The 27,289-nt window shown below is 40.8% G+C and overlaps 1 protein-coding gene across 1 annotated transcript in view; it reads right to left on the bottom strand.

The window, feature by feature from the left end:
• Window positions 1-27,289, bottom strand: part of LOC108243296 (thrombospondin type-1 domain-containing protein 7A) — a 209,459-nt gene that overhangs the window by 35,934 nt on the left and 146,236 nt on the right. Inside the window, exons 13-21 of the mRNA XM_017428635.3 lie at window positions 23,788-23,903; window positions 22,131-22,266; window positions 21,005-21,108; window positions 16,321-16,515; window positions 14,281-14,547; window positions 6,272-6,451; window positions 5,066-5,204; window positions 3,619-3,772; window positions 1,437-1,578 (exon numbers count right to left, since the gene is read on the bottom strand). Of these exons, the coding sequence (XP_017284124.1) occupies window positions 1,437-1,578; window positions 3,619-3,772; window positions 5,066-5,204; window positions 6,272-6,451; window positions 14,281-14,547; window positions 16,321-16,515; window positions 21,005-21,108; window positions 22,131-22,266; window positions 23,788-23,903 (1,433 nt within the window). The remainder of the gene's footprint in view (window positions 1-1,436; window positions 1,579-3,618; window positions 3,773-5,065; window positions 5,205-6,271; window positions 6,452-14,280; window positions 14,548-16,320; window positions 16,516-21,004; window positions 21,109-22,130; window positions 22,267-23,787; window positions 23,904-27,289) is intronic.

Genomic DNA, 27,289 nt, shown 5'->3' on the forward strand with positions numbered 1-27,289 from the left:
TTCAATTTTTTGTCTCTAATAAATCTTTTTTTCTGTCTCTCTTCCATGAAGCTCAGCTCTGTGCAGCTTCTAACGGACCTACAGACAGATCCTCCCAGCTGCAGCTCCATCAGGGTCATCTTTGTCCTCCTGGATGTTTCTGTGGTGCCATCATCTTTCCAATTCCTAACAATGGAGGTAATGGAGCTCCATGAGGTGTTCAGGGTTTCTCCACAACTTTGTCTCTGACCTGTGTGGAGAGCTCCTTGGTCTTCATGATATCTCTTGCTCTTACTACTTTGAGGTGTTGAGCTGGTGTCGATCCTGGAGGCAGGTGGATATGTACTGAGATCACCTGACAGCTCACAGGTGGATCTTATTGACCTGATTGTGTGGCTTCTTTGCTTCAAAGCAAGGAGGCCGAACACATTTGTTCATTCTTACTGGTCGTATGTAAACAAAGATCGGCGAGGGGGGCGAATACTTTTGCATGGCACTGTAAATAAACTCAGGAAAGCTTGTTTCACTGTGCATCCTGCTGCTGCTTAAATAAGTGAGATTATGCAATAAAAAAACTCAGATTTCTGATGAAATTCAGATCAATCCAAGTTTCTTCCTTTGTTCAGTTGTTTAAAAAGTTTGACAGTTTTAGGACAGAAATATTAAGAATTAGCTCCTGTAGAGGTGATCTAAAGATCTAGTAGCATTGCTTGAAGGAATGCCTGTCGCCCGCCACATTGCATGCATCGTTAGCACTCAGGACTTGTTGGAATGACTCTCAGCTACTACCACACCAAATTTGAGCTCAGTATATGTAAGACTGACTGAGTTACAGCCACGTTTGTGTTTGCTAAGGTAGATCCATCCAGCGATTACTTTAAGAGTTTTGTTAAAATCCGTCCACTGGTTCATGAGAAGTTTTGCTAACAGGCAAATGATCAAACACAGACTCAGGCAATTACAGGGATCACAAAAAAGATGTTCTGTGCTTCATAATTAACACTTTGCAAAACCTGTAATCACAGTAAAAAAAACAACACGGCAGGTTTTAATGAGCTGCATGTCAGCAGACAAGTTTAAAATAAGTTTTAGCACCAAGATATCCTGCAAAGAGCTGCTTTGATCACAGTTTACTGTTACAAGAATTATAAAACTTCCCCATAAAAACTATTTTACTTTAGCTAAATGATAAAAAAATGTATGGATTACTCATTTTTCTGCCTAAAACATCCCCATAAAGGAATTAAGCTTGAACCTGAGGTGTTGCAGCTAGTTATAAAGCTTTTATTTGACAAACTTTGGTTTGATTTAATCATAGCTCGAACTAAACCTAAAAAAAAACCTATCTGAAGCGTCTGACGTGAAGCTTGTGCAGCCCTGCTGCTCTCAGGAGGCTCACGTCTGCCTCAGTTTCATGTTCCAGACTCCGCAGCCCCTTCATGCTGCCATTTCTCTACCTGTGATGTTGTAGAAGTAGTTGAAACAGTTGAGATTCAGACGACAAGGCTCTCTGTCGGTCGTCTCTGGGCACTGCCGTCCCACGGTGGGGTAGCGGAGGGTGTATGCTGCCCGCGCTCGACTGTTGTTTCTGGTGCAGGGCTGAAAAAGAGACGCGTAAAAAAACTTTATTATTGTTTAAACACTGACGTGTTGCAAAGAGTGAGTCGATTTGTCTAACTCATTAAGACGCAGTTCATTTAGGGTTTCCAGCTTATAGATGACGTGTCTTTATCCCCTTTTAGGTACGTTTTAGCCTGAAAAACGTACATAAAATAAAATGTGGAATTCGATTTTTTCACTGAAGAGCTGAAAAAGAAATTCTAGCCGGATCGGTTGAAGCGTCAGATTCAACACCGGAAGAAAATGACAGCCTTCTGAATGGCTCCATCACCGGCGCCATGAATAAAACATGTGCCAAGTCCCGCTGGTGCCACTGCAGACTCCATGTCGAGAGTGGAATTGTGGGAAGCCGGTGCGTCAAGCACGAGGGTAGAGAATGGGGTGTGATTAACAATAGCCTGGGTGCTGCTGGTTAAAAAAAAAAAACCTGGAGAAACCAGAGTAGATGAAGCAGCTTTTAGCTGAAAGAACCTGAAGTTCTTATAAAACGAGGAGCAAAGACAGAGCGTGGTGAAACCTGAATACTCAATAAAAATTTAAAAAAGCACTTTTTAGACTAAATTAAAATGTATTTGCTCAATATGAACTGATCAGTAACTTGCATCACTTTTTGATATTCATCAATGACTTATAGTCAAAAACAACCAAGGCCCATTTTTTACTGATTTAAAGAAAAATGTTTCAATAATAATCAGTTATAAACTTATTTACTGCTGTTTGTTTCCAGTTTAACTCGTCTGATTGGACTGATTTCAACTTATTTGTTTGTCTTTTGGTAAATTTACCAGGACTTCTCTCAGCTGCTCCCTTTAGGGCTCATCACAGTGGATCATCTCCTCCTTCACTACGTCCTTCAGTCTTCTCTGGTCCTCTCCTCCTCCTCCCTGACAGCTCCACATTCAGCTGATTTTGTCCAGTTTGTCCCTCCTCTGCACATGTCCAAACCGTCTCAGTCTTGTCTCATTGACTTTGTCTCCAAACCTGATGGACTCATTTCTAACCCTTCATCTCTGCCACCTCCGGCTCCTCCTCCCGTCTCCAAACTAAACATCACAGCAGGTCTCACTACTATCCTCCTCCACCTGTTCCTTACTCTCACTACAGATGTCTTCTGCAGACACCAACCTGTCCATCACCAGAGCAAACAAGACGGGACTCAGAGCTCAGATTTGGAATCCAATATGGCTGCCTCTTGCATAAAACCCAGTGATAGCTGCAGTAACGAACGTAGTTTTATTCTGCTGGTTTGTATCTTATTAAATTGTCATCACCTCTATCAGGATCCATGTTGCTTCAGCGTTTGGACGCAGGAAACAGATAAATCCATCGTTATTGGTTTATATAATAATAACAGACTGAGTTACATCTGCAGCATCACTCGTTTGTTTTAGTCCGACAGTTATCTGAATGTAGATTTCTGTTTTGGTGCTGAGAGGGAAACAGCAGTTGCTGTTTCTGGAAATATAATTTGAAAAGTTGTCTCAGTTTCCAGCGAGTTGGAACAGAAGTCACTTATTTAAACCTCAGCGTCTGCAACAAAATTAATGTTTCTGAGGAAAAAAACCCCAACCTTTTAGGCTTCAGTATTTTATCTAATAGAGCTAATTAGTTTTCATTTTTGTGGCTGTCTGCCAGATGATGTTCCCAAACCTGCATGCAGGTGTGTGAATCGTTAAATGTGAGTTGGAAACCTGCTCCTGAGTTGTGACTCTTTATCATAAATCATCTTCCCTCCCTGCTGAATGCACGCTGAGCACAGTGTAATATAGGTGATATATAAGCCATTTTCTCCTGCTTCCCACTTCATGGATCTCCTTTATTCCTCCTCGGTGGACGAGAAATAACCTGTTGACAAAGATTCACACACTGCTCACAATAACACGGCGCAGCTAAAGCTTTGAGTTCTCCAAGCCTCGGGGACAATATTTGTGACAGGAAAAAGATATCAAGATAAATCTCGGCAGAGTTGCTCGTATCTAATCTGTGCCAGGTGCTTCCGGACCTGGAGTCGGCTCTCACCATGCTGCAGTGGCTCCAGGGGCCCCAGTCGTTCAGGACGCAGTCCTCAGGGCAGGGCAGCCGGCTCTCCCGGGCCCCCAGGGGCATCTCCTCTGGGTCGCACAGATAATCCTCCACAGACTCGGACGGGCCGTCCACGGTGTTCAGCATGCACCTGTGGGAGCAGTTAGGGGGAAATGTTGAGCTGGACTCGTTTTGTTTAATGTGTCGCTGCAGCTCAGCGGGCAAAAAGTCAAATATGTTTTAAAAGATGGAGAAATTTGCAAATACAAGAAGTTAAAGCAGAGAACAGCCATGTCTCCTTTTATTCATTTTGATGGGGTTTTATTTCATTTAAGTTCTTTTAAAGCAGCAGCAGGTGATCATGTGATGATTTTGGTCCAATGATGAGCGTTCAGTCTCAGTTTTTCCACATCAGGAGGATTTATCAGCATTGTGTCACACATGTTGAACTTTAAATGCTGAATCTTCCTCCTTTTGACCATTTCAGCTTGAATCCATTTCCAACAAATCGTTTTAAATATATTCTGATTAAAATTATTTTTTGTAACTACAAAGAAAGTAACATTTCATGCTGAAGTTTTAGATAAAGATCTATTATTCAGACCCTCCAGGATTTTGCGATGTTACGATCGCAGCTATTAATGCAAAATCAAGCAAACCCCGCGAAATCGCAACTTTTTGCAACTTTGCCCAAAACGCCGCAACTTTCCTGCAACTTTAACCCAATATTTATTGTTTCTAAAGTGATTCGCCACCGTTTCTGCGGTCTAGTCTCGTCTTTGTGGGTTTGTGTAGCGTGGAATACAAAATAACCCCAAATAACTCAGGAAGAAGAGATGCGACGTCACTTCCTGTTAACATCAGAATGCCGGGAGCGTGCAGGAGCAGCGACCGAAGCCAAAATGTGCGCTAATGCTTCACATTTGCCCACAAAGATTTCAGCAAACCAGTTTCCTCCCCAGCTGCAGGAGAGTGGGGGGGAAGCTGTTTTGGAAAATGCCCCACGAAATCCTGGAGGGACTGATTATTGCTCAAACGTGTTTTAGGGGTGACTCAGCGTATGAGATATTTTGCTAACAGACAGACAAAAGAACTCACACCTGCTGCCATGAAAGCTGAGCAATAATTAACACAACAAAACAAGGTTTTTTACCATAAAATGCTTTGAGATTAAAAGAAGTCAAAGGTTTTTGACTTGGCCTTTCTCAGCTTCCGTAATCCTCAGGAAAGTTGAGCCTCGTTGCACCAATACAACAAATTTATGCTCTTCAACAAAACTTAGACTAACAAACTTGGAATGGGTTCATTTATTATAGTTAAGCTGCTAAAATAAACCAGCAGCAGATTGAAACAACTTTTATCCTGATTATTTCAGCGACATAAAACCTGAAGTTTAATACATATTTAGTACTTTGATTTAAAAGAACGACAAGTCTGTGCGTACCTGACTTTTCTGGTCTGGACACCTTCCCCACAGTTCTCCTTCAGATCCACGTTGCTGACTTTCCAGACGCTCCAGGGCTCGGTGACCCAAACGTACTGATTACAGTCGCTCTGACACGGCACCACCTCGTACACCTGAGGGCCAGGATCACTTTTAACTCAACAGAGCAGGACAGCAAACGTAGCACAGGAAACTTCCTGGTCCAACTTTCATGCTAGAAAACAAACTTAAGTATAAATATAAATATTTCTCTCCTATAGTTTGGTCTTAGCCATGCAAGTTTGTCAGCTAATGTTTGCCTAATACTCAGTGATTCTTTGACTCAGCTTGCTGAGATTTAACTCTGCCAACGAGATTATTTCGACTCCCAGAAAAGCCTTTGAGAAAAGTCTGAATGCAGCTCCAGCCGGGCACGGAGCTGTGTTTATGTACTCTGAGACGCTGTGACGGCGTGTATTTATCAGTCACTGACCCGCTGACATGAATGACACTTTACATCCGTTGCAACATCCCAAACAGCCGAGGAGAGCGGCTCTTACCTGAGCCTGTGGCACCGAGTCGCATCCAGCCAGGGTTGCAGCGGATTAAAAAGAGACAGATGGATTAATGAGCACAAGTCAACAGCTCATATAGTGCAGAACCTAAGATTAATGCAACATTTCAGAAACCATAATCAGAAAAGCCTCTGGCGTAAAAACCTGTTTGAACTGAAAAAACTCCCACTGCACAGCAGAGACGAACACAACTCCAGTCTGAATCTGCTGAGACTCTCCGAGCTGAAAAGTGCTTTTTATTCAAAGCCATGGAACCCAGAAATAATCACACTTTTAGGAATTTATTTTGGTGAATTAATTTAAGGCACTGCTTTCTTCAGTGTCGCTGATTAACTGAAAACAGAAGGCAAAAATAACTGAAGGAATTGGATTTCCTGTGAAAAAGCAGCGTGAACGCTGAAATATGTTGAATGACTTGTTGCAGTTCTAACAAGCAGAACGGAAGCTAAAGTCAGCAAAATGGTAACAAAAAGCTAAAACTTGCAAAATCATTGCTGAAAGCTCAAAATATAGCTAAAGATTAAAATAGCTCAAAGAATGCAGAAATGGTTTGATTGCAGAAAAGTGAAAACTACAAGCAGGATGCTGAACCACAGTGGTGCATTAATAAAAAGCTGTTTTTTTGTTTATTTGACATATTTCCACCTCCGTACCTGGTTGATGTGGTCCAGTTTCGGGCACGGCCGGCCCCCGTTGTAAGGTTTCTCCCGGAGCCATTTGGAGCGAACCTTCACTCCGCTGCCGCAGGACTTGCTGCAGCGCGACCAGTTGGACCATTCGCTGAGTTTGCAGTCCGACGGGCAGGGGATGATGCACGCCTCCTCGATGTAACCTGAGGGCGAAACGAGAGGAGTTTCGTTGGATTTAAACGCAACAGGGTGGCTGCAGCCAGGGCCGTAGCTACCATTGAGGACACCGAGGTCCGGACCTCAGTATTTTTCTGCTGTGTATAAAAACATGAATCCAAACGAGGCTTTTGAACGGCGTGGTTCTCTGCGTAGCTCCACCAGTTTCCTGTAGGAGGCGCTGCAACTCTGTGCAGCTGCAGCCAAACTCAATATCTACGAAGAAGAGCGCAGCTTTGCTACCTTACTGCTAAAATAAAGAGCAGAAGAAGAAGAGCGCCACTTACGGTGAAACACAACCGAGGTAACTCGCTGAAAATATTCTCCTTCAATTCCACGAAGCTGAAGTTGGTTTCTGATTCGCAAAATGGCTAAAGGGCGATTCCAGCTAATTTTTCCCTCCCTTCAGCATCTTTAATCTCCTCTAGTTAAAAAACTACAACACCTAGACACTTCAAACCTGGAGCAGATTATTCTGCACTGATTGCAGAACATTTAAAACCAAGTGTGTGATCTGTGAAACCTTCATCTGATTCCTGAAACCTCAATAAAGGGCCACTTCAGCACTTTTTTTTTTGCATCCGGACCACACTAGAACTGGTCCAGCTCCAAAACTACAACACCTCACTGGTATTTGATAAAAAGGTGAAATCTCTGCTAAAATCAACATTCATATAAACTAATTCATGTCATTTCAGTGAGTCATCATGGTTGTGCCCTGAGTCCTCTGTTGCTTCAGATGAGGCTGATCCCCATGGATTTACAAACACACACAAATACATGTCATATACACATTCAAGTCACTTGTTTTAAATAAATGCTTCTATTTTAATTCAGTTTTGGTCTTCATTGTAACTGATAATGAGTGGTTGACCTCAGGATGTTTAAAGTCTGGTTTCGGCCCTGTCTGCACTCACGAACAGAAATAAAAACTGTTGAGTTGTAAGAGAGTCCAGCTGCACAGGCTCCGAACTGTTACTCAGCACTTCACAGTTTAATCTAAACGCACCTCTTGAATTTTACACAATGAAATAAAAACAATCTGCTCTCAGAGGCCCAGTTTATGATCCGTTACATAAGTACAAAAATCTACCACCGTAATTGTTTAGGCTGAAACCACCTTCATTATTTTAATCGTTTTTGGGTCTTTTTTCTGCAGTTTACTGGCTCGGTAAACACGGTGCTGTGTTTCTGCAGCTTTTTCCTCCCTCAGGCTCTAATTTCCTTTGTTTTGAACCATCAGCACACCCGGGCCAGGCTTCAGACAAATGTCCTAAAAGAGATTATTCCTCTGAACATTTTGCCCCTGTGCCTCACATCTGTGTTCAGACCATCCCTTTCACCTTCCGGTAAACAGAATCTAATACAGTTTGGGGGGGTTTATGTAACAGCTCTGGCCTGTAAATCAGTTTAGCCTTTAATTAGAAAAATCGTTGAAATGAGTTGAGTCTGAGGGTCCAACTGCTTCCTGATGTCAGGATCAGTGAGTCGTCATTTATCAGTTTTGCCAATAAATACTGAAAATTTTCCCCCACTCTTTAATCACCTGCTGCCATAAAAGCCAGTCGATCATGTAATCTGTGTGTGTGTTTGTTAGCAAAATACCTCATAAACCACTGGATGGATTTTAACGAACCTCTTAGGAAATGATCACTGGATGTATGTCTACAACTGAGCGGCTGCTACAGCTAATTGAACTCAGCAAACACGAAAGCGGCTACAGCTAAATCATCTTTGTTTAAATCCCAACAAGCATTTAAACACAGATTACACAGGTTTTTATTTACTTTAGTTTCACTTTAAAGCGTCCTGCAGGGTTTCTACGGTAACATATTTAAACACCAGGATGTCAAAATGGTCGTCCTCTTTTGATTGACACGTCTTTTGACCAATTAGGTGGATATATGAGCCTCCACAGCCAATCAGATTGCAGCTTTATTACTGAAATCCTAGTTACCAGAACAATAAATTGGACTGCACTGACAAAAAATGAATAATTGTTACCTTTTTGTTACAAAGACACCGAGCGTTTGCATGAATTCCAAGTGGTTCAGAGCAGTGTCTGATGCTTTTTTCAGGAGTTTTTTGCGTTTTAGGAGTGAACGTTAACAGGTTAAAACCTTGTATTGCAGCAAATGTTACATTTATTCATTTAGCATCTGTAAATTAATTCTGCTGCTCAAGCAGAAGACGTCGAAGCTCTCTGGACTCAAACCAGTGTCAATATTTCTGCTCAGGAATTGTGTTTTTTTGGACAGATTTGTCCAGATGGAGTTTTTCCTGGGCTCAGATGAAGGACAAGACTCTTTATCCCCAAACTGAGCTGTTCAACTCCTGAATCTGAGCTACAACTAAACATATTCATGTTGCCATCTGTACACTCGCATAAATCGAGCCACATGTCCACCGTCCGTCCACTTCAGGATCTCCTGCTGTGCCGAGTTCAGCCTGACCTCTAAAATACACCCCCCCCCCGACCACGGTGCACAGAAACAGCCACTCTTCATCACCAATGCTGTCACTTAGAAGCTCGCTTTGTGCACGAGCTTCAGCGCCCGAGCTTTTTTACCCGCCGACTTCACTTCCAGCTCGACTGAGACGGCGCCTCGCCTGCTCAGGAAGGTTTTCAGACAGGACATCACTCCACAAGCCTTTAGAAATCAATCTGCAGCCTGAGACGAGTCCCTGCTGCTGCTGCAGAAAGTCAGGAAGCCAATTTTACACTTTTACTGCCAAAACTCCTTTAATGACCCGAGGTAGGAACAAAACTGCTTTCTAAGAACAAGCAAAAATATCTAAAAACTGTTTGATGCCGTTCTTGTTTTTATTTATAGAAACAAATAAAATGCAAGATGAACATTATTCTCATTAATAATATGATAACCTCGTCTTTGAACTGAATTTGCTCTCTTTGCATATTGCGTATTTTGCATATTGTCGCTGTCGGGCAATGACCTTGTATCTCCATTTTTCACCATTTTCATGTTTTTGCATAAATCAGCTCCATTGGTCACACTTTCCATCTGCGGTTTTATGGATGTCGATCGAATGAAATGTGTCAAATTACAACAAAACAGTTTATTATTTAAAAAAAAAAGAAAGACATTTCTTTAATTTCCTGAAAAGTTGCATTGTTGGAGACGAGGTTTCTGCCCGACTGCAACAACGTGAAAGAAATTGCCAGTAAAAGTTGCAGACAGGCGGGGTGTTTAACGCTGAAAGGAATAAAAAAAGACACAAAAAGATAAAATCAAAGATCGATCACCTGCTTAATGATAACTGTAAAATTCCTCCGTGCTTCAAAACATCAAACATAACCAATTATTCTGTTATCCTGTTATTCTGTTATTATTTATTTTCTTTGACAGCTAAGAAAATGCAACATGTGGTTACCATGAATACAGCTAGTTAAAACCTCCAAAGGCTCCAGCAGGTGACAGCAGAACTAATTACACAAGAATCCTATACTACGCTCAGATTTAACCTCCTTTATGTGGAAATCAGAGGAAAAAAAAAAGATTCACGTGAAAAGAAATTAATTTTTTGACGAACACCATGGTTACAGCATGCAGCTTTATGTTATGAACCCAGAGAAAATATATCTGATTTCAGTTTTTTTACACTGAGGACAAAAAACTCAGTTTCTTTACTTGTTTTGCTAAAGTTGGGAAGCAGAAAATCCACGCTTGTTGGGAGTCGGGAGAGTTGCCGAGCGGAACAAAGACGAGAAAGACTGCAGCCGAACTCCTGAAGGGATTTCCTCTGTTTACTTTTGTTCTACGGCATCACGTCAGGGTTTCCTGCAGCATAACGATAAACTCGACTTCTGCTCTCTTCTGAACTAGGCGGGACCTGTTGTTGCGGTAACCACGTCAGCCGGTCCAACAGATTTCCATGGAACAGAAATGCCTTTTATTTTATTACCATTTAATTGGCATAGTGAAGCCTCCACGTTGTAATTCAGTTTGAAGGCTCAGGATTCCTTGAAGGATTGCATATCGCCCGCCACCTCTCAGGCCAGAGACTTAAACTGGATTCATGGGATGGAGTTGTAGTTGTTCTGGTCAAATCTGGTAAATAAGGCTTTGTACGATCTCATGCAATATTAGTCTGGTTTTTTGTGTCTAAAGTATGTTTTGAGGATGACTACCAGCTACCACCACACCAAATCTTAGCTCAATATCTGTAAAATTGTCGGAGTTATCAACATTTTTCTGTTGGCTAATGTTGACTTGTCTTCATTTTCATTGACTCCAAAAGTGAGACGTGACTGAGAATGTCGTTAAATTCATCCAATGGTTCAAGACAAATAACACATGCACACAGACATGGGTAAAAACAATAGAAGCAGTGATCATTTCATTTTACACATTTCTGAAAACAAAAAAAGCCAGAAATGGAACCAATCACAAGAAGAAATGATGCTCAATGTTTTTATTGTTCATAAAGTTGCTGCCTGAAATTAAATGTTATCGCTCAACATGTGATTGATTGAAAGATGTGAACCTATCAGCTCCAGGAACTCCTGTTCCACTCCCCGTTTCCAACACAATGAAGACAAGTGACAATAACTGCAGGAAGCTCAAGGCTCAACACGAGCCGGAGAACCTCTGATCAGATTCCGATCTTCATCCTGAAGCGTCGACAGCATCACGTCATCACGTTCCACCCAATCATGGCACAGCTTCCGCTCACTTTCTACAAATGTTGGTTTTCGTGCAATAACAAATCTGTTGGTTGTATTGTTGCCCACGTTCGCAGGTCCTTGGGAAAGTTCTGCCTTTAAGGTTTTAACCTCTGTGACTTTCCACAATGTCTGCGTCCCGTCCTGCTTTAACGAATCCACAGAGTCCCAGCAGAAGGTCAGACTCTTACAGGTGTCATTTATGGTCATGAAGATAAGAAATAAATTGGTTTTTGTTTGTTGGTTTTAATATAGAAAGAAATCTGTCACTGACAGGACTTGATAGAATCCCTCAACTACACTTAACCTTTGGAGCCATCAGCCAAATGACTTTAACTTTTACAGATATTGAGCTGAACACCAGCATATCTTACATGAGATCATGCATCAAGATTTAAATAAAATGATTATAACTCATTTCACAACATAAGTTCTTAGTTAAAAAGCCGGCATGCAAACAGCAGCCAATTTGCTTTCCTTTAAGAAATACAAGGCCTTTAATTATTTAAACATTTTGTTTTATATATTTTTTTACGTTTCCAGTTTTTTTTAAGTGTTCCTAATAATCATTCATTAAAAAAACCCCAATTGTGTTCATTAGGTTTTAATTATGAAGCTATTATATTTGGAAAAACAGAAAATCAGCCAAAAATATTGGTATTAAAATAATCTTTAAGCTGCTCTGATTTCTAACGACCAGTATATAAAAATAATGTGACCTCCGGTTCTGAACTAATCAGGTCCTTTTGTTTAAGAACGCACTAATTGCAATCATCATTTTAATGTTCGTTTCTTTATTTTTGCTGCTGATTGTGACGTCCTAACAGTCGAGGACGACTTTGAGCATTTAAATGTACACACACACACACACAAAAAAACCCCACAATACTAGTTTAAATTTCCTCATTTTTTCTTCCATGTGCTCTGTCAAATCCTCTGTTTGTCTGCAGAAGATGGGCCTCTGAACTGAATTTGTCATCATCTCAAATACAGACATATTGGGTTTTTTCCTCAGAGCGAAACAAGGAAATCCAAAAAAGTGACAACAAATGTTGAATCAGCAAACACTTTTATTGATTATCCCCTCTTATCCAGTGGAATAAAGAGATAAGAGTTACAGCCCAAAGTACTGTGCAGAGTCACGGAGGAACCATGTTTCTTCTTTTATCAAGATTTTAACGGGTTTTGGCTGAAATGAAGAAATCTGGAGAATAAAAGAGATTTAATGATAGCTTGAGATTCAAGTGAACCAACACTGAGTGTGTTTTTGTCTTTGTGAGCATCTCGAGGAACATTTCTTTTTTTGTTTGTTTGTTTTGTTAGCTCCACTATGCCTTGGGATAAATACGTGGATGCTCACACACACACTCAACAAAGTGTCGCACAGGTATAAACACAGTCCCATCCGAACGATGAGCTCCTGTCACGCCCACACTCAGATTAACTGACGCATATCTGAATCCGTGACTCACACAAGGAGACTAAAACCGTGTTTATGTATGCACAGCACTGATGTTTTCATTTCAACGTCTCCCGCTTTCTATTTCACAGCAATTTCACGACCAGTTTCCGAGCCAGGAATCTTTGCTTGAAGTATTCTGGATCTAAGATAAGACCTTCCAACAAGGAGACGAATGAAGACAAAAAAAAGAAAAGCTTATTTGAAATTTAGGATTTGAAAATAAGCTTTCAGATATCCTCAAATATTCACCAGAAAACAAATGTCTGGATGTGCATTTTGCTGTGGTACGGTAAATGTTGCACATGAAACTGATTTCCCGTTTATTGCATGAGCTGCCTCCATTATTTGGGAAGTCAAACCAAAGTTCATACGATGAACTTTAACCTTTAACCTGAGGTGAAGCTCTCTGAATATGCTGGGAAGACTGTAGCCATTTTAAATGTTTTCCACTTTCTTACAGTACGTCTTTCTTTTTGGCTCGTCAATCCGTTTCAATATATTTAACCAAACATTTAGACTTTATATGTGCCTCCAGATCACAGTGACCAATTTGACAGCAAAATCTTTGCATAACCTCCTCTCTAAATGTGGAAATTTAACAAAAATACCCACATAAAATACAGACACTTCTAACAAAAGGCAGATAATTATCAGGAAGCTTCGTCTGTCGCAGGTTAAACCTAAACCATCAGGTTTAAACTTTAAGACACCAAAAAAAGGAAACAACAACGTTTGGAGGAGCTCTGAAAGCTGGCAAACGTTTCCTCTGAGAGAAGCCTTCAGTGTTGTCTTTTTCTTGTCTTTTAATAAAGAGCAAACGGTTCCTCCTGGCTGTTGTCACCAAATACTCTTGTTATCAGTAAAACTGATGTCAAACGCACCAAACTGCTGGTCTTCAGCTGTAAGAACAAGCTGAAGCTAAAGATCCACATCAGTGCTATTGCTGTCAATATATATAATCATCATTAATCACAAATGTAACTACGTCAATGCAGATTTTTTTTTAAAGAATACAACATTAGTGAGGAGTTTGTTTGTTGGATTGCAGCACAAAGAAGTAAAATAAAAACCAATTTCAGATTTCTTACCTGCATTGTGTAAACAAAGTTCTTCTAGACAAACTTTTCCTAATCTCGATAGTTGAACGGAGTAAAGAGTTCAATAAAATCAGGGTGAGAAAACAAAAAAGAAAATTGAAAGAACCGTCTGCGGGCTTTGGCAACAGTTGGCAGGAAATTATTGAGTAGAAGACAGAAAAGCACAATAAGGATCGACTCATGCAGGCGGCCATCATGTGTTGAATTACCGACCGTGGAAGATCAGTTTATGGTAGCGGTGCAACAATGGTCCAAATTACACGTCCTGGGGTGATTTCAAACAATGCATTTAGAGATGCAGAAGCTAGAAGCCCATTTCTATTGACGGAGTTCTTAACATGTAAACACCTCAGGGATTCCACAATCACTGGGAACGATTTTCAATTTATTGTTCAATAGAAACTCTTGTGAGTGCAGAATCTCGTGCACAATAACTGAATACGAAGAAAAACTGAATTCTGATAATACTGCCCATTTAAAGAGAGAATTATCTTTTTAACTAAGTAACAATGGACTAAGAGGACCGTCAGTGTAAATTTACAAACCAAACGAGGCGAACAGAAATCCACTCACCGTGGCTGTTGCAGCGGGAGGTCTCCACCAGCCGGTTGTCCTGGTCGTAGCACACCATGGCCTGATAGCGGTAGCCCTGTCCACACTCCTTGATGTCTCCCTGGACCTTCATGCCCATGGTGCTCTCCACTCGGCCTCCCTCTGGCAGGATGCAGTCCGACCACTTCCCCACCGGCTGAGCGTTGTACTTATCGCAGGGGCAGTACTGCGTCTCACTCAGAGGGTACATCTGTGTGTTTTTGCACTTGTCCTTCTTCTTGCTTCTCCCTGAGGACGGTAGATGGACAGAGATGGACACAAGCATCCTCAGAAGAGTGATCTCAAAGGCTACTGACCCTGAGTCTGTTGAGTTTCATCACAAAATGACGAGGGCCCAGAAATGCAACCATTATTCTGAGAAAGTTGTGTAAAATATAAATAAAAGCAAAATTCAATGATTTTTTAAATCTCATAAAACCATATTTTGTTCACAATGAAGCAGCTGCTGAATGTTGTCCCATTCTGTCTGTTCAACAGTCCTGGATGGGAGCAGATGTTGTTCTAAAACCTGGACTAATGCACCCCCATACCATCAGAGAGGCAGGCTGACCTCAGAACAGTTCTCCTCTTTGGTCCAGAGGAGACACATCTGTTCACATCTGGCTTCTTCTTTGCCTGATAGAGCTTTAAGCAGCTTCTGTGGACGGCACGGTGAACTGTGTTTACAGACTGTGTTCCTGAGCCTTGACCTTTGACCTCAGAGGTTTCTACAGATTCTTTAAATCTTTTGATATTATTAGCAGATTATGGGATATTCAAAGTCTTCTCAATTATCCATTAAGGAACTTTATTCTGAAATTGTTCCACTACTTTTAGACGGTTTTCCTCAGCCTGGTGAACCTCTGCCCATCTTTACTTCTGACAGATTCAGTTTCTAAAATGTTTTTAACCCCAGTCCTCTGACTAACCATTTGCCAATTAACCTAATTAGTTACAAAATATTTTTTTATTTGTACCACTTGGTCCTGTCCCAACTTCTTTGTGTTGCTGCCATTAAATTTAGAATGACCTTTTATTCATTTATTTACTTATAATTGGTCCCATTTCTTAGTTTAAACATTTGATATATTTACTATGATTAAAATATTGATTTATGAGATTTGGAAATTATTGCATTGGGGATTTTTTTTTAAACACAATGTTTCAATTGTTTTGGAGTTAGGGTTGTGAAAATAAAACAAAAACAAACTGCTGTCTGCAGGACACATGATAGTTGGAGCAGATTGCACTGAATCTGAAACAGCTGGATGAATCTTATCTCAGAAACTTTTCTCTCTCTGGCGGTCAATCATTAAGAGCCGCTTCACATGCAAATGAGGACATGCCTCGAGAATTTTCTGCCCGACCACCCAGAATATCTTTACCTGTTCTGTTTTCTTCTTCTGTGAAAAGAATTTCTGTGGGTTTTTTGCAAAGACTATTCTCCATCTGCAACCAAAGTTGCTCTAATTGCATCTGAGCAGCATGCTATAATTTGTCTGTAAAGATCACAATAACTGACAGGCAGGAGAAAAGAACTCATTATGCTCAACATAATAATCCCCATTTTCCTCCCACTTCAACCAAAAAGATGAGCCGTGGTTCTGCGATGGGAACAGTTCGGTTTTATTTTGAAAGTAACTGGTGATTGTGTCGTGTCTTACTGATAACTTTCCCCATATATGGATCTTAGATAAAGCTCAGAATAAGGATGATTGAACAAAATGATTCTAAAAATCGGCCCAAAGTTTCACACAGACTTTCCAGGAAGCTCCTGCAGAGACATCCTTGCGTGTCATTTCGCGATGCACAAACAAAAACTTTCTGATCAATGACAAAACCTGAAGATTTCATCTCGATTTGAAGCTTTTTCCACAGCTTCACTGTGGCGCCTTTTTTCTTCCAACATCGCCCATCAAGCTGGGCATTATCTCACCGACGTTAAGCTGCAGAGCAAACAAGCTTCTTTGTGAAGGGGCTCACTGCAGCTCATTGTTTGGGCTGCCCCCCCTCCGTCCTCACCTATCAATGCTCTCTTTCTGGTGCGGACCCCCACACAGTCAGCTGTGCAGGACGAGAACTTGGACCAGTTGGTCAACTGGCAGTCGTCCTGGCAGGGGAGCTGACAGCGCTGAGTGATGGCGGGCATGGCCTTGGCGGATCTCAGACACTCGCTGATGTCGGCCTGCGTCCCGTCCAGCTGGCGACAGGACACAGCTGGGACGATCGGACGAGGGAGGGACAAAAGCAAAAACGGTCAATTAGAAGATTAATTTTGTTTACAGACCATAAAGACAAAATGACTTTGAGATGTTCATTACAAATTATTTGGCTTATTAGTTCTAATTTAGTTTGGTTTAAAATGACAACAAGGCTCTAACTACTGGAACTACTTTGACGGCTGAGTTAAAAAGAACTTCAGTTTGATTTAGTAAAAAAAAAATAATAATAAATTTGCATGCATAGATTTAAACTTGAGCATCTGAATAAATGGTGCATTCAAGCACATGACAGTCTCCGGAGAATGCAGTGAAATTAGCTAAATTCTTAATTTTTTATCCTTAAAAACTCAACTCAGGACAGTTTACAGAAACAAACAGCTGACAAGTCTTACTTCCAAGACACGAGTCGGCATTTAAGGAATTTATTCTTGTACTGGTACGTATTTAAGCTCAAATATGTTGAGTAAAGTATGCAGATAAAAGTACTTTGTTTTCAGAATTGAATCTGAAAATCTACAGGAGTAAACATGTTCAAACTGCACCATTTGATATAACTCAGGATAACATTTTAATCTTTGATTTCATTGTTTGCAGCGAGTACCTTTAAATCAGGTTAAATAGTTAGGTTAAATACACGAAGCTCCACCAGAAGTGTTCACTTAGAAACACACAGAAGAAAAAAAAACAAACACTTTCTGACAACTAGAATGACTGATCTGCAAAGATCTCAGAGATCTCCTCTTATTAAAAAGTCCTGACACGTTTCTTCTGACATTTGAGTGTGACTGCAAAGGACTACAGGTTTAAAGAGGGAATATAATGGAAAGAAAAATAAAAAAAATAAGATCTTTGTGTTTATTATATCTAAAGCAACCAGCCTGTCTGGTGGTTTGGGGCCGAAAACGTTTTTTTATTGATTGATATTTGCAGCTGAGTTTACATGATATTAAAAAGTTTCAGCAGTTTTTTTTCCCACCCACAGCTTGGAGTCACACTGGATTTGTTGTATCTTGAAAGTGGGAAGTCAGGAGTCAGAATCTCATCAAAGTGGAGGCGGGGGGGTGGAATCACTGCCTCCTGGTTGTTTTCTTTTTTTATATTAACGTGGAATTTTAAAGTTCAGTTAGTTTGAGGAAGAAACAAACTTCAGAAACTTTGTCAGATATCAGCATGAACGACTTTTTTTTTGTTTTTTTTCCTCCTCGGCTGAATGATGGAAGTTCTGAGCTGCCATTTCTTACTGAATGCAGCATCAATGAGCTGGAACAATGAAGAGAGCTTCAGGCCCAAACTGGTGTGTTTTCAGGTGCAAAAAGGAGCTCGTTGTTACATCGACCCCCCGCCTCCGAGGATGGAGGAGCCCCGAGTGCAGACTTTATTTTTGAAGGCAATGTACCAGTACTTTTATTAATATAAAGTAGATGCAAGTGGCGTCAACCGGTCTTCTTTGACTGTTTTATCAATAAGGACCAATAAAACGTCTGAATCAAGAGTTTGAGGCTGAGCTTTAGATGACAGAAGTTTACATTTTTATCAGTTTGAACTCTCAGGTTTGGTCCTGTATGCTTTTACACACAGTACTGTGTAAAAGAAAAAAAAATTCTTTAACTACATTTATTATATTTGATGCACTGTTCCTCTTCAAAAAAAACAAACAAATCTTTTAAGGAACACCTGTACAAAATCAGCTGATGGTACTCTGAGAGTTCTGCTCATTGAGAAGTATTAAAACTAGAGACAAGACCGGAAGAAGGAAGTTGAAGCCATAAAGGACGAGCGCCCCCTAGTGGCTGGGATGGGTACAATGTTCAAGTCCCACCTCTGCATGTAAATGAATGGGGCATTTTCCTGATTAAAAAACAAAAATATACTGCAATAATCTTTTACAGATGTTGATTTTTGCTGAGTGATGTTTTTACTTTGCTGATCTTTGTACAGTAATGTATCTCAGTCAGTTTTACAATCCCTCCAGGATTTCAAGGACATTTTTTGTGATTGTTGCGGCTAAAATGCCTGATTTCGCGGGGCATTTTCCTAAAAGTTACGATGAAAAGTTGAGATTATTCTTTTTACTAAAATCAATAAGCAACTATAACTTTTAATATATAAAGCAAAAATACTTCCTAGTTTTGTAAGATAATTCCCAGCAAACATTGACATTCTCAAAAGCTGCTTTATTTGAGAACTTTGATAGCTTCTAAACTGACATTCATGCCCATTTCTGGATTGTCCCTGGTCTGCAGCTCTCCTCACATGTTTTGCAGACACAAAGTGTTTGTCGATGCGTTTATGTTCCATGATTACANTGCTGAAATCTTTGTGGGCAAATGTGAAGCATTAGCGCACATTTTGGCTTCGGTTGCTGCTCCTGCACGCTCCCGGCATTCTGATGTTAACAGGAAGTGACATCACGTGTCTTCTTCCTGAGTTATTTGGGGTTATTTTGTATTCTACGCTACACAAAACCACAAAGAAGACACTAGACCGCAGAAACGGTGGCGAATCACTTTAGAAACAATAAATTTTGGGTTAAAGTTGCAGGAAAGTTGTGGTGTTTTGGGCAAAGTTGCAAAAAGTTGCGATTTCGCGGGGTTTGCTTGATTTTGCATTAATAGTTGCGATCGCAACGTCGCGAAATCCTGGAGGGTCTGGTTTTACAGAGATTAAGTAAAACTTTATGCACGAAAATTGCAATCAAAATGTCTTTTGAAAAAGGTTTGACCAGAATGAAAACAACTCCATCCCTTCTCAGCATAAGATGATTTATGTTTAAAACCCTGGCATGATAGGTGGTGGGCCTTCAACATTAAAGCATGTTTTCACACCTGCCTAAAACTTTTACACAGCACCGTTTCCAAAAGGTCCCAAGAGAGGAAACCCAGGCTGGAGGGAGGGAGCATCACTCTCGTGTTCTGATCAAAATGTGTTATTGATATTTGATTAAGACGTCAGAACAAAAAAAAAAAATGTTCATTAAATCTTATTTACAAAGCGGATGAAAAATAAATCCGAGCTGCACATTTCAGGCCAGATCTCACCGGAGGCTTAAAAACAATTATGAAAGGAGCAGACACAAATGGATCTCTCCCCCAGTTGGTTTGAAATACCACGAGTCAATTAGCTTTTAACGGCATCATCCTGTTCTTTGTTCCTGCGGTAAAGGCCGTTACTCGTGCTGCTGCAGTGTTTCATTTTCTCGTGACGCACACCGTCTGCAGGGCTGCACCTTTATAGAGAAATCAATCTCCAAGCACATTTTTGTCAAACCCCGTGGGCTCTGCTATTGGTTTAGAAAGCCTCTGTCTGCTGGTGTGTGTGTGTGTGAGGTCAGCTCTCAGTGTGTGTGTGTGTGCATGCCAGAGGGGGGAAAGCTCTCAGTTTTTTGTGTTTAATAGAGCCACTCCAGTGTGTTTTTTTCCTCTCTGCAGGTAAACAAGAGAAAACCCTGGCAGGAAATGCACATCAGAACACAGTGAGCTTCCTTTGATCAAAGTCAAAAAACTCATTTTCTGGCATTTAGAGAAAACACAGGTGTGGAAAAAAAGAACATGGAGGCTCACCTGGTAAATCTGAAATCACCATCTTTCATGCTTGAGTTTTCAACTAAAATCATCCTGAAGGAACAAAGTTTCAGCCGTTCTGATTAAATTAAACTACCACACCAAACTGAAGTTCAGTATCTGTAAATTTGACAGTTATATCCATTTTTTTGCATTTGCTAAAATTGTTTTGCTGTTTGCCATTTCCAGTGATTACTTTCTGTAAGTTTCATTAAAACCTGTTTAGAGGTTCGTGAGATTTTATTTTGGCTAAAGGTACACACACACACACACACACACACAGGCGAGCAAAATAATTATTGCTTTTTTGCCTTTGGCAAAATAAAAAAAAAAAATAGATAAAAATCTGAAAAAGTGCGGCGAAATCTGAAATGGACCTTGCAGCATATTAAAACTAAAATATTTCCTCTATTAAAGCAGGTTTGTGAAGAAGGAAGAAGAAAAATAAAAAGTAATCAAAGCTTCCTGATAAAACTGATCATTCTGTGTGAACTGTTAAAATAAGATATTTATAAAAAGCTTCATTAGACTTAATGTTACAGTAAGGCAGGAAGAATAAGCTTTTTTTCCATATGATATAATCTGGACAGTATGTGTGTGTGTGTGTATGTGTGTGTGTGTGTCAGCAGAGGTGAAGGAGCCTCTAAACTCCAATATGAGTCACATTTGATTAAAATTGCATGACTCCAGCCTGAGGTGGGGGGAAAAATCTGAAAAATCTTTGTCAAATGAATCTCATGAAAACATTTCCTCAAAAAAATAAAAATAAAAAATGGAATAACCAGAAAAATAACCAGTCATCATTCTCAGTTTTACTATAAAAACGTCTCTAATCTGCCAGGCGCTCTGCAAAAATCAAAAATATCTAATTTATCTTGTCCAGTAACAGTTCAGAGAGAAGAAAGAGGTTTTTTTTTTTTTTACCTCTGGTTTGAAGTCCTGGTCCGCAGGTCTCTTGTGCACCAGGAGAATCCTTTCTGAGGAACCAGGGGACCAGCTGGCACTTCCTCCATTTGTGGGTTTTCCACCTAAAAAAACCCAGACCTGTTAATGCAACAGGTTATTTTTCTACAAAAATCTTGAACTGCACCGAATCAGAGTCAAACAGTTTGAGGAACTCGGAAAAACTGCAACAAAATGATTAAACGGCTCCAAAAGTAACACGACTGTTCAGTTAAAACAACAAACTGCGCAGCATTATGAACATTAAATATCATTTTACGTGCACTGATTGGTAATCTTGACTAACGACTGACTAACGAGGCGCAGAGAGCCCTGCGACAGATGGCGGGACCAACAAAGAACCCTGATCTCCAGTCAGCCCGGGATTACCCGAAGATCCACAGAAAGGCTGCGAACGTGAAGAAAGTTGTGTCTGCATCTGAAGGTAACTTTAAAGACACCATCTGTGCTTTTTATTTGAGCTTTTCTTTATATTTACGCCCAAAGACTTGTGTCGCAGCTTTTTAACCTCTCCAGGTTCTGCTGCCTTTAAATGTTTCCCACTCACCCAATCAAACTTGGTGCTTTTTATTATAAATGTTGCATTTATTTACAGCTCTTTGCCCAGATCTCATTCACACACCAACAGGGTTTCAGTGTTTGGCTCAGGGACACTTTGGGACGCTGCAGGACGCTGCAGGACGACCTCCTTAGCCGTTTTGACCCGCAGGTTTGGACTTGGCGAACTCTAAAGCTCACCTAATAAACGATCTACATCATCCAGTCTCCTCCAGTTTAGTCTTGGCGGGTAATGAAAGTGTTAACTGGAAAGTGTGCATCTATAAACAGACACAGATGATTCTTTGAAAGGTGCGATTAGAAAATCAGCAAGCAGGTGCAACGCCACCGTGAGCCTTTATTTTAATTCACCGAGCCAAATAAAAAAAGCTGTTGCTTTTATTAGTTTTTGGGGGCTGAAATTAAAATCTGAAATCAGCCACATTTTTAAATATAACCACCTGCTGCTATCAGCTCTGAAATTATCCAAACTTTGTGCTAAAAAGAAAGAAAGAAAATGAGCGAAAACGTGGAGTCGGCTCATTTCTACCTGAATCCTGGGCAGACTTTTGGGATCTCGCAGTCCCTCTCCTCTTCCAGCAGCTCGGGGCACTCCTGCCCTCCGTTGGAAGGCATCTGGATGACGAGACGTTTCCGAGACTGCTTCCTCTTCACGGCATCACCGGCTGAAACAAGCAGACAATTATCAGATAAAAAAAGGTCTGCAGCAGAGAGAGAGCCGAGGCCGGCACTGTTAACCCTAACTGGACCACTTACCCATCCAACATCAACAAATCCCATTATTCCCTGTTATTGACTCAGATCTAGTATTTACATGTGTGGAGAGGTCCTCAAGTAGTTTATTAAGATGAAACGAGCCTCTGGACGGTCATAAATCCTGCTTACAACCTTCGTCCGAGCGACTGTCAGCACAAGGTGAAAATATCAACACCGTTAAATTAAAATGTGGTGCAGCACGCTCCAACTGTGTCGCCTGGTGAGGTCATCAAAACCCAGATGAGAATGATTTCCTGTCGTAAATCCGTTTAATGTTTTTTTTTTTTTTCCCACGTCTCTACAGCCTGGCTGAAGGCTGCCCGACTGAAAATGTTTTTCCTTTCTCTGCGTGGAAACAACGGCGTGGAGCACTTGTTGACATTTGCAGCCGCGGGCGAGCAGATTTTACTGAAAGAGGTCGACCCAGAGGTCGTCTTACACATGCCAATCTGTCACATTAATTATGTTTAACGAGACACGACGCAGCAAACACATCAGGCCCCGACTGAAGGGTCCTGAAGACGCAGCAGAGCCAAATAGACCATTTCAACCTGCAACAGTTTAAATCTGCTGATATCATACTGATTTAAGACCAGTAAAGATTATGGTTTCAGGCCATTAAATAACCTTACTTACTTTACTTACTTTATTTTTATTTTGGCAAAAACAAAACAAGAAAATCAATAAACAAATCTCAGATTTACCAAAAAAGGAATAGGCTGAAGCCAAGCTTATTCTTGCCTACCCTATTTTTTACCTAACAACCTACCAAGATATCTTCACAATAGACATATAAATCTACATAACAGCATAAAATGCTATCATTTTACATTTTAGGGCTCTTTTAAAGCTCACCAAGAAAGGACATAACTTAAAATCATCACTCAATTCATTCCACAGTTTAACACCAATAACTGAAACACATGTAGATTTTACCTGGCTCTTCTCTTTTGCACATTCAAATATAAACAAACCTCGCAAATTATATTTATTCTCTCTCAACTTAAATAATTTCTGAATACCAGAAGGAAGACTTTTGTCCATTGCTTTATACATTATTTCCAGTATTTTTATATAAACAATATCTTTAAATTTTAGTACATTACTTTGAATGAAGAGTTAAACAGTTGGTTCACGGTAACCCACCTTATTAACAAGCCTTATAGCTTTTTTTAATTTATCAATGTTCGTTTTACTTGTGTTTCCCCAGATCTCTGAGCAATAAGACAAATACGGCAAAACCAAAGAGGACTATATGATATGCAGGCCTTTAACATTTACTTAATCCTTTATTTTAAACAATACTCCAGTAGTTTTTGCAACTTTATTTCTATTATAATCTATGTGAGGCTTCCAACCTTAAAAAAAAAGTTATTTAACTAAGTAATATTTCACTGTATGGATCTATGAGAACAGGCATGAATTCTTACCTGGATCACAGGAAACCGGACATCCAGTCCAGTCACTGAACGGGGTGACGATGCAGTCCTTCTTGCAGGGCAGCTGACACGATCGCATCGTGCTCGGGCGGGGGGCGTCTGGACACCTGGACAAACCAAACGAAACAGAGTGTCCCTCTTTACAATCACTTCAACCAGTCCGAGGCGTCATGGCCTCATGAGGTACGTTCACGCCCAGTTTTGGGGTTTCTCTGAGTCACCCTAAACTAACCTGCAGGTTTGGTTTCCAAATATGGGTTTACCAAATGTAAAAACAGCATCTCTGCCTGGTTAACCAGCTCTGTTTGAGAATGAAAACATAAAAAACACATCTTTGACTGAACTGTGAGTGTTTTCTCCTCAGGAGAACGTCAGAACTTTCTGTCTGATCTGCAGCGGGAGTGTTTTTATAAAAACAGTAATTCTTCTAAAACTTGTTCCTGTTGGCTTTTAAAGGTTGAAAATGATCTTTACATAGTTTTTCTTTCTTATAAACATTGATAGACAGTGACATTTTCTCATACTTAAAAAATTACAGGATTACAGGTCTGCGTTCACAGTTTCAGTCATCTTATAAAATGTTAAAAAACTAAAATCACTGAACAAAACCTTTGTAATTTGTTTCTACAGAATTAAACTATCATAAACAATCTAAAAATTTCCAATAAGGTCATTGACTGGTTTTATGTTCTTTATTTAAAGAGCTTTTAAACATCCAAAGTTTATTATTGCTGCTGACAAAAAAACATCTCATCAGTGTGTAACTATTTGGAGTCAACCTGATTCAAGATGGCCGCCACAGCCAGCTGACCTGAGCAAACAATGCTGGCTGTAGCTTAGTTAGTTTCACAGATACTGAGCTGAGATCTGGTGTGGTAGTAGCTGAGAGTCGTCCCAGACACACTTCAAGCACCAACAGATCTCGCATTTCAAAACTACACTCTGTTTCAGTTTGTGAGGCTTTTATTTTTATATTTTTTTAAAAGTGTCAAACCTTTAGTTCAGCATCTTTTGCCCCTTTTACACGGGCCCTAATTCAGAAGTTCGGCTCTACTCGGCTCGGCTCGATAAAGAATGCATCGCGTTCACACCGGCCAGTTTGGTTGATAGCAGAGGAACGCCTCCTCGTGTTGCGGGGGGCGGGGCCGCGGCGCGAGAGTAGGTGCGCTACCGAAACTGTGTACACAACGGAAGCGCTATGGACAACGTTGGCCCTGTGTTGTTGCTGTTTTTTAAACTTATGGGGATTCTCCTGAGACTTCAGGAAGAGAGGCGCAGTGGAAGAAATGCTCTGGATGTCGGACAGCTGTTATCCGCCGGAGATTTCAGGCTTTACAGCGCCTTCAGCTGGGGGACAGACGGCTAAACGTTGCAGGGTAAGCTAACGCTGTTGTTTATATTCCTACCGTTTGCTCTTTATGCTTGCATCTGATCACACCCATGACCAATGAGTGAACAGAAGCTAAGCTTGCGCCGCCCATGAAGCAGGGCTGGCCCGACTCCGAAGCAGGGACCAAAGAAGCCGGGCCGACCTCAAAAAAATGCCGGTGGAAACGCGCCGCAAAGCAAGCCGAGTAGAGTGGAGCTGGAACCTTTAGAGCCGGTGGAAAAGGGGCATTTTTGTTAGTTCTTGGACCAGCTCTAACTGATACACAGAAGAATTTACTTTTCTTTATAGATTAGAATATATTCAGCCTTTGTAGAGAAACCATAAAGGTCAGAGTTTAATGAGTGTTTGCAGAGATACGTGGCTTTATGGATGCTGTCTGAACCCACGGTGTAATTACAAGGACAATCTCGGGTAATAAAAACCTCAGTAATCTGTGCACAGCAGCATGAATGTAAAATATCCAGAGGAAAGAGGCCCCCAGCAAAACAAAACAGGCATCACACGGAAATGTTGGCATTTTATAATCATTTCCATCTGAGATCTTCAGACGGGCAGAGCGGCCTCAGGTTATAAACTCCATATTTAAATGGATTCAGCTATCAGTGAGTAATAATCCCTCTGAAGCTGCAGAACACAGGGTCAAGCCAAGGTTTGTCAGAGCAAAGGTCATGGTTAATCTTCCATCATTTAAGCACCTTAGGTCCTCTGTGTGCTATTGGGCCAAGATAAATAGGTCGTGATGGACCTGCTGGAAGTCATCTGGTGATCTCATCTGTCCCAGCCCGCCTGGCTGGTCCAACAGCAGCACGCCGCCGCACCGCCTTCTCATCTTATAGCCGGTCCCGCCATCATATGGGTCAGGGTTAATGTTGCTGAGAACGTTCGTCCTCCTCCGGGGGGGGGGGAGGTGGATGCGCTCGTTAGCACGGTGTCATCAGCGGAATGATAGCGAGCCTCACAGCTGAAAACGTCCAGGCAACACAAGGAGAGATTTATTTTTAATACCAACAGACAGAGCTAAATCCCTGTCGAGCAGCACAAATCCTCTCGTGTCTTCATAAAAGTGAATGGTCCAGAGGAAATAAACAGCTGCTGGACGCTTTTAGATTTCCTGCTTTTGTCTGAAGCTCATGTCCATAAAAAGGAGAATAAACCGAACAGGTGTCTCGCTTGAGGACACTTCAGTGGGAGGGGACGCCGTTCAGGGCCAGAGAACCGGAGACCCAAACATTATTCCTACATTAGATTCCAGTGAAAAGCTGGATTTAAATCCTTCCCTCTGTAATCTCTGCTGTCTGTAGCTCTTTAGAAAAGAAGAAAACAAAAAGACAATACCCTACGTAAACAAACCAAGACCTAAATACAGTTTAAATGCAATTTATACAAAGAACTACTAACATCCAGTTCTAAACATCTTCTGTCCATCTGTGTGTGATATTGTTTGGACTGTAAGTAAAATCTCTCATGAACCGGCGGTCCTATTTGAATGAAATTCCCAGACAGGAACCACTGGATGTACCTCCACAACTAGTTAACCTTTCGAGTGTGTCCCATTCAAGATGGCCACCACAGCTAATCAATATTAGCGAATACAAAAATGGCTATAATGCCGTCAGTTTTACAGACACTGAGCTAAAATGTGAGAGTCATTCCAAACACTCTGAACATCAATACATCTCACAAGGTGTGGCTATAGCAGCCATCTTGAATTAAAACGGTCATGCATTTCTTCAATGCATGCTAAACCTTCTATAAATGTATTTATATATTAATCCCTCCAGGATTTCGCGGGCATTTTTTGTTATTGTTGTGGCTACAATGCCTGATTTCGCGGGGCAAGTTTCGATTTTTTTTTTACTGAAATCAATAAACAACCATAACTTTTAATATATAAACCAAAAATACATCCTAGTTTTGTAAGATAGTTACCAACAAACATTGATATTCTCAAAAGCTGCTTTATTTGAGAACTTTGATAGCTTCTAAACTGACATTCATGAGCATTTCTGGATCGTCCCTGGTCTGCAGCTCTCCTCACATGTTTTGCAGACACAAAGTGTTTGTCGATGCGTTTATGTTCCATGATTACACTGCAGGACGTGC

Source organism: Kryptolebias marmoratus, linkage group LG16 (genome assembly GCF_001649575.2).
Source record: "Kryptolebias marmoratus isolate JLee-2015 linkage group LG16, ASM164957v2, whole genome shotgun sequence".
Classification (NCBI taxonomy): domain Eukaryota; kingdom Metazoa; phylum Chordata; class Actinopteri; order Cyprinodontiformes; family Rivulidae; genus Kryptolebias; species Kryptolebias marmoratus.